The sequence below is a fragment of the Heterodontus francisci genome, chromosome 11 (assembly GCF_036365525.1).
Source record: "Heterodontus francisci isolate sHetFra1 chromosome 11, sHetFra1.hap1, whole genome shotgun sequence".
Classification (NCBI taxonomy): domain Eukaryota; kingdom Metazoa; phylum Chordata; class Chondrichthyes; order Heterodontiformes; family Heterodontidae; genus Heterodontus; species Heterodontus francisci.
The window spans coordinates 103,546,601-103,558,792 of record NC_090381.1 but is presented as its reverse complement, the minus strand read 5'-3'; the positions used below and the strand labels follow the sequence as shown (position 1 = coordinate 103,558,792).

At 42.7% G+C, this 12,192-nt stretch overlaps 2 protein-coding genes across 9 annotated transcripts in view; one reads left to right on the top strand and one right to left on the bottom strand.

The window, feature by feature from the left end:
- The window catches only part of LOC137375437 (mediator of RNA polymerase II transcription subunit 12-like protein), a 604,549-nt gene that overhangs the window by 286,457 nt on the left and 305,900 nt on the right, over positions 1–12,192 (bottom strand). The gene's annotated exons all lie outside the window — the stretch shown is intronic.
- Positions 2,314–11,011, top strand: LOC137375435 (P2Y purinoceptor 14-like). The gene is given in 3 exon segments (XM_068042643.1): positions 2,314–2,445; positions 8,401–8,946; positions 8,949–11,011. Coding segments are annotated over 2 exon segments (963 nt in total). The 5' UTR covers positions 2,314–2,445; positions 8,401–8,417; the 3' UTR covers positions 9,383–11,011.

Genomic DNA, 12,192 nt, shown 5'->3' with positions numbered 1-12,192 from the left:
CACATTGTGAGCAGCGAATACAGTATACTACATTGAAAGAAGCACAAGTAAGTCACTGAAAGGTGCATTTGGGGCCTTGGATAGTGAGGAGAGAGGAGGTAAATGGGCAGGTATTACACCTCCTGGGGGTAATGGAGAAATGGACCAGGGTGTCGCGGAGGGAACGATCCCTTCGGAATGCTGGCAGGGGAAGATGCCTTTGGTAGTGGCATCACGCTGGAGGTAGCAGAAATGGAGGACGATGATCCTTTGGATATGGAGGGGTGGAAAGTGACTCGTTTAAATAGCCTCGGCAGGCGGCACCGCCAACGATCACATGGAGGGGTGGGCGGGTTGTCCATTCCTGGCAATGGCGCCAGCTGCCTGTGCGCAGGCTTTGATGCCATTTTTAAAAGGCTTTGAGCCTGACCATTAAATATAAATATTTAAAGATGCATTTAATAAAAAGAACATTTACTTTGCCCCTCTCCCACCCCAATAACCAGAACATTAATCACTTGCCCTCTGCCCTGCCCCAAAACACTTATCTTCTCCACCTGACCTTCCCCCTCCCCCAAAGTACATAAACTTTCACTTCAAAAACTTCCCACCAACCCCTACATCAATGATGTTACTTTGACCCCGCTCCCCCTCCTCCCACACTGATAAACGCACCTCCTCCCCTCTCCCCACAAGTGTTCTGCCTCATTTCCGCGGACGGGGATCTGAAGGTGCAGGAGTGCTGGCCAGCTGCAGGAAGATCTGAGAGGGGCGGAAGGCCGCAGCATAGGTATGAATAATTCATTCATTTTAATTTAGTTAAATATGTTAATGGGGATCCTGTCATGAGCGGCAGTGGGGGCGCCACAAGCTCTCGCCACCATCAGCAATATTGGGCCGGGCCCACCAGGTGTCGGGGTGCGTTGTTGCCTTCTCCCGGAGGCATCACACCCCCACCACAAACCCCAACATCGGGGGGTGGTCCATAAAATTCAGCCCAAAGACTCCGCCACTGCTAAAAATGGCTGCCACCATTTGCATCTGAACACCTTTCACATTCCAAGGCATCAAAGTGCAGACACTTCGATTGGTCGATACCCAAACAATGGCTTGCACTATTGACTGAACTACCAGAGATTGCTTTCATTTGCAAGACATTCAAAGCCATTCTGGGACATGCAGATTGAAATGGCAAACATCTCCAGGTGTAAACATCGACATCCTGAGGCCTGAGTGACCGAAATTCCTAAACGTGAATGTCATTCGAAGGTACCAGAGAATACACAGAGGCAGTCATGTGACCATCTGTCCATCTCTGTGAATGCTGGGCGTTTCCTTTGGACAAGGCAGACAAGCTAGGGACTCAAACTGTGCAGAAGCCAGAAGTGCTGTCTCTCTCTTCAGAAGGCCTGGTGGGTCTGGCAAAGCCAGGCTGCCAGTTGCTAGATCCAAGACAAAGACACCAAGAAGGAAGCCCTCTGCTCAACTACCAAGAACAACGATCAAACCAGAACTTCAGGATCACGAACTCAGCCAGAAGACAATAGAATCACCCAACCCCATAGACTGCGTATTAATTTATATTTCTTCTGAACTCTCGTCCAATCAAAAATCTATTCTTCAGCACTCTGTAATCTATTAGTGAGTGTGTGAGTGAAAGAGTAGCATAATTTTATTTATTTTTAATCAGGTTTAGCTTGTTAAGTACAATAAACTCATCTTTTTTCTTCTTTAAACTCAAGAAAACCTGTCCAATTGGCTCTTTTACAATCATAGCAAAGGTGAAAGGTAAAACACTCTCAGAAGTGGTAAGCACATCCACTGTTTAAAAAGGAATAAACACTGCTGCAGTCAAAGAGGAAGGGCAAGAGGGGAGACTTGTGACCATCCCCCCCCCCCTCCTCACATGGCCATAAAGAGTTTACTCTCACTTACATTATTTTCTCTTGGACGATCATCCCCAAAATTTAATTATCACCTCATTGGAAGTTCCACATTTACCCAGGGCCACCGTCTTACACAGTCACCATCCTTGACACCTGTTCTTATCTTAATCGAAAGGAAACATTGGCAAAGGGCCCAAGAGCATTGGCGGACACTGAACACCACAGCCCCAGGTTGCCTAAAACACCAATAGAGTAGTCTTTCAACTTGTAGGAACCACCCGATTTAAGATAATGAAGCAAGCAACAACTTCCTGAAAGATGCTACAGCTGATGAACAGTGACCCAACCTAACATGGCAGTTTGATAGTTATCACTGCTATCTGATTACACATTTTCAGTTACGCCACAAAACAGCAAATGTAATAGCTTTGGTTGTGCAACTAATCAACTTTTTAGTTAAACTTATACTTCAGCAGCTTTGGATTTATTTGGTGTCAGGATTGTGCGCTGACAAAAATATCAAAAGGATCATCACCTGGAAAGGTTTCCTGGAAACATCAAGATCTACAGCTGATCCTAAGTAAGTTCTCATTTTCATCTTTTTTCTATATATAAATTCAGAAATGTAGGGATGTTGATTTGTGTCACTGCAAAAGTACAAGACCAAGGTTAGGAGTAGGAGAAAGAAATTAGTAAATATAATAAAAACACAAAATGCTGAAAATAGACATTAGTCAACACTTGAATGAGAAAGACACATTAATATTTAGGGTAGAACCCGTCATCACAACTCCTGACCCAGTGTTTAGGCAAAGCTTAAAGGACAGAATGGCAGAGCCAAGGAGTTTCACAATCTGAGGACCTGTGAAGCTATGTGTTTGAGTAACGTCCTCGTGTGGATTGAAAAGCGAGTAACAATGTTTTAAATTAGGATGCAGTTCTTTACATTAAAAATAAAAGCAGTTTGGCAATTGAGTTGCAGTTTCAGTCAAGGAATAGAGAAAGCACAAATTAAGGCCAGGTAAGAGTCAGTCCGAAGCAAGGACGAAATTCTAACAAGAAGAAATAAAGATAGCTCACTAGGTTTTCCAAATTTAACTCCTTTTAAGGGCATTTTAAAAGCCTTTGCAAATACTGGATTAGCACAGCTCTCGGGCTCTCCTGGTAATGACAGTGAACAGCTGAGCTGCAAAACACGAGGAAGGTAAAGGTTCAATACCCACTCTATGCAAGGTTCTCCACCAATGCAAGCCACAGATGCCATAACGAGTCTCGACACCCCTTGACTGAAAGGAAGGGGGACTGGAGGGAAGGGGGAGAGAAAAACTGAGCAAAAGGTCGCCACGTAAGTACTGGAGGCGAGATTCTCCAAGGAGTAAACAGGATGAAAGGGGAGAAAATTGATAAACTAGCGACAAGGGTGCAGTGAGTTGAAATGCTCGTACAAGCACAATTCCCATTCATCAGGGTTTCTCTGCGGAAGTATCAACAAGAGGCAGATGACTATTTTGAAAGAGCATGGAGGCCCTGAAGCAGAGTGAATGCACATTTAGCCATTCTTAGACTCATCATTCAAGTCAGTCCACAGCAACATTATTTGTTCATGCTTTTAGCAGTTTTTTGAAATAAATAATTTGCCTCGGCTTCTCAGTGGATAAATATATTTGATATGTTTATATTTCCAGATCCTCCAGTTTACACGCTTCAGTGGGTTTTGAGAGTTAACATTTTGGTATTCTGTGCATATTTTATGTTACACGATCCTCATGTGAAGTTTAACAAGTGTTAACATAAAAAATAGTTGCTGAGCAATCACCATGGCAAATTGGGGTTTGCTAGTTACATCAATGATGAGCAGTGTCCTCTGTAGGATTCTAGAACAGCAGCACTGAAATCAACCAATATTCCCCCTTTATGCAGAATGTTAGGTAGCTGAGTGGATTGCAAGGCTGGGATCCAATTGAAGGAAGTACAATGACATTGAAATTCAAAAAAACTCCAGGTGGCAACTTGTTATGTGAACCCAAAGATTCAAATATGGCCTCAAATGTGATTTGGAACATGGAGATATTCTTAATAAACCTTTCCGGCTCTCTCTGACATTAAACAACAACGTGTAATGATCTCGGGCCCTTCAGAATAATGAGGTTTCTCTCAGCACCGAAAGAAAAAGACTTGTACTTCCATCACATATCAGAAACGTCGCAAAGATCTTCATAGACAACGGAATCAGTGGATGAGAATTTATTGTTATATCAGCCAACATTTTTACACATTAAGATCCCATAATAATGATGCATTGCTTTGCAAGTCACCATGCAAATAGACCCAGTATTTAAGAAGCATTATGTAGTGGGAATTATTTAGTTTTCTCCTTTTCCAAGCAAGAATTGCTAACAATTGACATTCCTATAATTTAAGTCACTGACAATTTGGCAAATCTACACAATATGCTTCAGCAGAAGTCACAACAATGTGCAAATACTCTGGCTGTAACAAAAGTCTAATTTACAGGCGGTTTCTTTACAAGATCTGCAAAAACATTTGATGGACTTTATTTTGCACAACCCATATTTTTGACACATTCCAAATGCCTTGTACAATATCAGGGGACATTCCCTGAAATGTACATCACTGAAACAATCATAAATTTGGCATTTATTGCAAGGGGAATAAAAGTAGGGAAGTCTTGCTACAACTGCACACGGCATCGCTGAGACTGCACCTAAAGTTTTGGTCTCCTTATTTAAGGAGAGATATACTTGCATTGGAAGGAGTTCAAAGATGGTTCCACCATGCTGATTCCTGGGATGAAGGGGTTATTTTATGAGGAGAGGTTGAGCAGGTTTCCATTGGAGTTTAGAAGAATGAGAGATGATCGTACTGAAATATAAGATTCTGAGGGGACTTGACATGGTAGATGCCGAGAAGATGTTTCCCCTCATGGGGGAAATCTAGAACTAGAGGGCACAATTTCAAAATAAGGGGTCTCCCTTTTAACATGGAGATGAGGAGGAATTTCATCTCTCAGAGGGTCGTAAACCTCTGGAATTCTCTTCCCCAGAGAGCAGTGGAGACTGGGTCACTGAATTTGTTTAAGTTGGAGTTAGACAGATGTTTGATCTGCCAGGGAATCAAGGGTTATGGGGGGCAGGCAGGGAAGTGGAGTTAAGGCTACAATTAGATCAACCATGATCACATTGAATGGCAGAGCAGGCTTGAGGTGTCAAATGGCCTACTTCTGCTCCAATTTCTTATGACCATACACTCTTATCAAGGATTTAATGATCGACAGTCAACAGAGCAAAATATTAATGTAGAGAATATAACAGTGGATTCACTTCAAAAGAAACATAGAAATATAGGAAATAGGAGGAGTAGGCCATTCGGCCCTTCGAGCCTGCTCCGCCATTCATTATGATCATGGCTGATCATCCAACTCAGTAACCTGTTCCTGCTTTTGCCCAATATCCTTTGATCCCTTTAGACCCAAGAGCTACATCTAACTACTTCTTGAAAATATACAATGTTTTGGCCTCAACTGCTCTCTGTGGTAGCGAATTCCACAGGTTCATCACTCTGTGTGAAAAAATTTCTCCTCATCTCAGTCCTGAATGGTTTACCCCATATTCTTAGACTATGACCCCTGGTTCTGGACTCCCCCACCATCAGGAACATTCTTCCTGCATCTATCCTGTCAAGTCCTGTTAGAATTTTATAGGTTTCTATGAGATCCCCCCTCACTCTTCCGAATTCCAGCGAATATAATCCTAACCAACTCAATCTCTCCTCATACGTCAGTCCCGCCATCCCAGGGATCAGTCTGGTAAACCTTCACTGCACTCCCTCTATAGCAAGAGCATCCTTCCTCAAATAAGGAGACCAAAACTGCACACAATATCCCAGCTGTGGCCTCACCAAGGCCCTCCATAATTGCTGCAAGACATCCCTGCTCCTGTATTCGACTCCTCTCGCTATGAAGGCCAACATACCATTTGCCTTTTTTACCGCCTGTTGCACCTGCATGCTTACCTTCAGCGACTGGTGCACGAGAACACCCAGGTCTTGTTGCATATTCCCCTCTCTCAGTTTATAGCCGTTCAGATAATAATTTGCCTTCCTGTTTTTGCTACCAAAGTTATACTGCATACTACACATTATACTGCATCTGCCATGCATTTGCCCACTCACTCAACTTGTCCAAATCACTCTGAAGCCTCTCTGCATCCTCCTCACAACTCACCCTCCCACCCAGTTTTGTGTCATCTGCAAATTTGGAGATATTACATTTAGTTCCCTCACCTCAATCATTAATATATATTGTGAATAGCTGGGATCCTAGCACCGATCCCTGCGGTATCCCACTAGTCACTGCCTGCCATTCGGAAAAAGACCCATTTATCCCTACTCTTTGTTTCCTGTCCGCCAACCAATTTTCTATACATCGCTACACACTAGCACCAATCCCATGTGCTTTAATTTTAATCTTATGCGGGACTATGTTGAAAGCCTTCTGAAAGTCCAAATATACCACATCCACTGGCTCCCCCTCATCAACTCTACTAGTTACATTCTCGAAGAATTCTGGTTGATTTGTCAAGCATGATTTTCCTTTCGTAAATCCATGCTGACTCTGTCCAATTCTACCACTGTTCTCCAAGTGCTCTGCTATAAAATCTTTGATAATTGATTCTAGAATTTTCCCCACTACCGACGTCAGGCTGACTGGTCTATAATTCCCTGCTTTCTCTCTACCTCCCTCTTTAAATAGTGGGGTTACATTAGCTACCCTTCAATCTGTAGGAACTGTTCCAGAGTCTATAGAATCTTGAAAGATGACCACCAATGCATCCACTATTTCTAGGACCACTTCCTTAAGTACTCTGGGATGCAGACCATCAGGCCCTGGGGATTTATCGGCCTTCGATCCCATCAATTTCCCCGACACCATTTCTCTACTAATACTGATTTCCTTCAGTTCTTCTCTCTCACTAAACCCTGTGTTCCCTAACATTTCTGGTATGATATTTGTGTCCTCCTTTGTGAAGACAGACCAAAGTATGCATTTAGTTGGTCAGTCATATGTTCCCCATCATAAATTCACTTGTTTTTGACTGTAAGGGACCTACATTTGTCTTCACTAATCCTTTTCTCTTCACATACCTATAGAAACTTTTACAAACAGTTTTTATGTTCCCCGCAAACTTGCTCTTGTACTCTATTTTCCCCTTCTTAATCAATCCCTTGGTCCTCCTTTGCTGAATTCTAAACTGCTCCCAATCCTCAGGTCTGTTGTTTTTTCTGGCAAATTTATATGCCTCTTCCTTGGATCTAATGCTATCTTTAATTTCCGTTGTAAGCCATGATTTGGCTACCTTTCCCGTTTTACTTTTGTGCCAGATAGGAATAAACAATTAATATAAAAGCAAAATACTGCGGAAGCTGGAAATCTGAAACAAAAACAAGAAATGCTGGATTCACTCAGCAGGTCTGGCAGCATCTGTGGAAAGAGAAGCAGAGTTAACGTTTCGGGTCAGTGACCCTTCTTCGGAAGAAGGGTCACTGACCCGAAACGTTAACTCTGCTTCTCTTTCCACAGGAATAAACAATTGTTGCAGTTCATCCACGCGCTCTTTGAATGTTTGCCATTGCCTTTCCACTGTTGTCCCTTTAAGTAACGTTTCCCAATCCATCATAGCCAACTTGCAGCTCATACCTTCGTAGCTTCCTTTACTAAGATTCAGGACCCTAGTCTCAGAATCAACTGTGTCAACTCTCCATCTTGATAAAGAAAAGCAGTTCGTCGGCTAGAACATCCTGAGGTCATGTGAGGCATACCAAAATGCAAGTCTTTCTTTTTCTCCCTCCAAGCCTCCCAAAATCAGACGCACATCCTACCAATGTACAATACCAGCCCACCTCCCCAAACTGTTACTTTTAGGAATAACAGCTTTATCACATGGTAAGGGCGCAGGCATTTTAACTTGGCATTTTAAGACTATGAAATGGTGCCATGTGACACCCAGGTCATTTTTCAGCTGCAGACACCGTGTTGAGAAAACACCACAAATTAATCTGGAGTTTACTGCTAGAAAATATCTGATTCAAGGCTTTAGGAATGTAATTCATGGAGAAAATTAGAGATGATTCCAATTGGATAGGATGATTCCCAATAGGTAACACAATACAAGAAAATTAATCTGAACTAAACTTGTTGCATTTATTGAAAAAATAGAATATGCAATTTTAATATTTGACAGGAGGAAACAGAAGTCAGAATTATTTCACACACTGGCAATAGACATACATTGAATAATGTAACTGGTGTGTTTCTGGGTAAAGAGAAGTGAGAGCTATGAACACAAAGCGGGTTAAGATGAAATAAAATCAGACAGGCTTGTTGGACTAAAAAGGATTTCAATTCCTAAATTTTCCTGTGTGCCAGTAACCAGTAGAAACTCAACAATTATAATTTGCTTCCAAACATTTTTAAATGTTTGATCTGAACAATAATGAATGTTATTTTTCCTCACAGAAAAGAAAAATACAGAAATGAACGGGAGCACACAATCACCCAATATTACCAATTGCAGAGACTTGCGCAACCCCACAGTGACAAAGGTGGTCCTTCCACTCTTATACACCATTGTTTTCATTGTTGGGTTACTGCTGAACACACTGGCTGCATGGATCTTCTGTCACATTTCAAATCATTCCAGCTTTGTGGTTTACCTCAGGAACATCATTACCGCTGATCTCATGATGGTCATCACACTTCCTTTTAAAATCCTCTCCGATTCACGCCTTGGGCCCTGGCAGTTACAAGCATTTGTGTGTCGCTACACTGGCGTCATCTTCTATAACAGCATGTACCTGAGCATAATATTCCTCGGCCTGATCAGTTTCGACAGGTACCTGAAGATAGTACAGCCCAGGAAAAGCCTGATGGTGCAAAAGGTCACATTTGCCAAGGTCATCAGTGTGAGTTTCTGGGTTTTCATGACGGGCTTTAGGCTGCCAAACATCATTTTGACAAACAAGACCCCGACAGAGAAAACTGCGGCACGGTGTCTGCAGCTGAAAATGACCTGGGGGTCAAATGGCACCATTTCATAGTTTTAAAATGCCAAGTTATTTTCTGGATCACTTTTGTTCTCATCATAGCGTGTTATTCAGCCATCTTAAAAAATATATATTGGTCTGATCAAAAATTCCAAAAGGACTCCAGCAATGTGAAAAAGAAAGCTAATCGTAACATATTCAGCATCATGGGCGTCTTCATCGTCTGCTTTGTACCATATCAATTTATCCGAATCCCCTATGATATCAGCAGAGTCAATAAGAATGACTGCACAACATACAACGCACTGCATTACGCAAAGGAGGCCACACAGCTACTGTGTGCATTTAATGTTTGCCTTGATCCTATCATCTATTTCCTGCTGTGCAAATCATTCACAAAGCTGCTATTTAAGAAGATGTGAATGCAACAAGACCTCGATATAGAAAGGTCTTAGGTGATCGACTAGAATTCACTGCCAAATGAAACGTGCACACAAGATTCCAGCTCTAACAAACCAATCATCACTCAAATCATTATATTTTACTGCAAATGCTGTGTCAAGCCCTTGACTACTCCATACTCATAGCAGAGAGGCAGCAGGAGCTGTTCCATTGAAAATCTACTTGGCAGCAAGTAGCTGGGTCGTCGCATGAAGAAAATAGTGGAGCAACATAAATTGACTGGCAAGTTCTAGAGATTCACAACTCACAGTGCATCTCTTAATCCCTGAACTTGCTGGCCAACTTGCACACTATTAACACCATGCACCGTTAACACCCAGTTTATTTTCCAGCCAGATCCGGCCCCACGTGTTTCCAAAAATCCTTTCCCTAAACTGAAACACGGATAAAAATGCAGATAATCTGGTCATGTTCGGCTGTGAAAAACACAGCCCTTAAATGGGCCACAAAAGCATCCTTTGACTGCCAGGTGGCATTATCTGCACTTTTATCAGATAGGTTTTCCATATTATATGTCTATGTTAAGCCGACAACACATTTATTGACATCTAAATTTCTGATGGAAGCAGTAAATGAAACAGCTGGTTAATGCTTCTAGTAAAGACCCTTCAGCAGTGACAAATCTTGACCTATATTTAAACCCCCAGATGCTGATGGAGCAGCTGCGGATTTCAAACATGTTCTGTTCTTCGCTCATTCACTGATGTTATGACGTTATCAATTTCCCTTTTCTTTTGATTCAGACGTCGCAATCTGCAGGTCACTCTTGACTATCCTTCCTCCTGCAGAAGAACAGATCTGGATCCGGATGGAAAATTGGACAGGCGCCCCAATCAGCTTGCAGTCCTCCACAACTGATTTTCCTTTATGTGATGCACTTACTTATTTCACTTTCGGTACATGATTTTACACTGAATTAAATATTCTAACTTGCATTTGCTACTTCAGTCTCTGTGTGTCTCAGTATGGATTCTTCAATCTGATTGGTTGAAGAGCCATGCTGTTACGTGCCATGCTCACACATGTTTCAGATCCCTTGTAGAGGGCACCATGCCAAAATGGCTCTCTAATTACCAAACGTTGCTGGGTTAAAAACCCTTTAAGGGTCTGTGGGCAGCTGTTAAGTGTCAGGAACGGTGAGCAATGTCCCTTCACCACTGACAGCAACATCTGGGCCAATGTGACTTTCAATTTTGTGACTGAATACAAAACATAAAAACAATGTACATCCTTGTGGTCATTTCCATGAATCTACAATAAATAATAAAGATGCCAGGTGAAATGAGCTTGAGCAGGAGACATTCATGGGACTACATGCTGTCAGCATCCAATTCTGAATCGAACACTCACCACAGAATTTTTTTTTAACTCGTTCATGGGACATGGCAAGAGCGGGAACAGGCGAGAGGAGCCGGGAGATAAAAGAGCCGAGTCCTGAGGCTAGAAGCAGCGGCAGTGAGAGCGCTCTGTTCTGTTCTGTGCAGTGGACCTGCTTGACCAGCAAAAATTGAAGTGTGACATTACAGGAGAGCTGATAAGTGATTGACGGGTATTTCTTTCTTCCGTGTCTCTTTTTGTGTGTTGTTTTTTTGTTTTGGCCAAGTGATTTAAATCAGGGACGTTATTACAGGTTAAGAGTTCTCTTAAATAATTATTTTTTTACAGAAATACTGAGATCCAAATTAATTAATTAAATAGAATAGAGATGTCGGGGCAGCTGTAGTATGTGGGAGCTGGTGGACGCCAGTGCGATCCACAGTGACCACATCTGCAGCAAGTGCTGGCTGCTCGAGGAACTTCGACTCAGAGTTGATGAGCTGAGTCCGAGCTGCGGATACTACGACACATCAGGGAGGGGAGAGTTACCTGGACACTGTGTTTCAGCAGACATTCGCACCCCTTAGATTAATTACATCCAATTTGGACCATGGTCAGGGACATGAGGGTGTCTCTGCGAGTGAGGCAGGTATAGGGATCCAGAATTTAGCTTTGGAGGAGCCTCAGTCAGTGCCCTTATCCAATAGGTATGAGGTTCTTGCTCCCGATGTGGACGAGGGCACAGACTGCAGGGAGAATGAGTGAACTGACCACAGCACCATAGTTCAGAGTGCCATTCAAGTGGGTGGAGAAAAGAGAAATGTAGTAGTAATAGGGGATAGCATAGTTAGGGGAATAGATACTGTTCTCTGCAGCAAAGACAGCGAGTCCCGAAGGCTGTGTTGCCTACCTGGTACCAAGGTTAAGGACACCTCTTCTGGGCTAGAGAGTAACTTGGAGTGGGAGGGAAAGGATCCAGTTGTCGTGGTCCACGTAGGTACCTACGACATAGGTAGGACGAGGAAAGAGGTTCTGCTGAGTGACTATGAGCAGCTCAGGGCTAAATTAAAAAGCAGAACCAGAAAGGTAATAATATCCAGATTACTACCTGAGCCACTTACAAATTGGTATAGGGTAAATGAGATTAGTGAGGTAAATGCGTGGCTCAAAGATTGGTGTGGGAGAAATGGGTTCCGATTCATGGGACACTGGCACCGGTACTGGAGAGAGAGAGCTGTTCCGTTGGGATCGGCTGCTCTTGAACCATGCGAGGATCAGTGTCCTGGCGAATCGTATAACTAGGGTTGTAGATAAAGCTTTAAACTAAATAGTGGGAGGGGGGGAGGGTTCAACTGAAGGAAGTTTAAAAAGTTGAAAAGTAACGAGAGAGCAGAGGTGTAGGGTGATGAAGGGGCATACATTAATCAGAGTGTGACAGGAAGGGATAGAGAATACAAGCATAAGAGTACAGCAGAAATGAGAATCA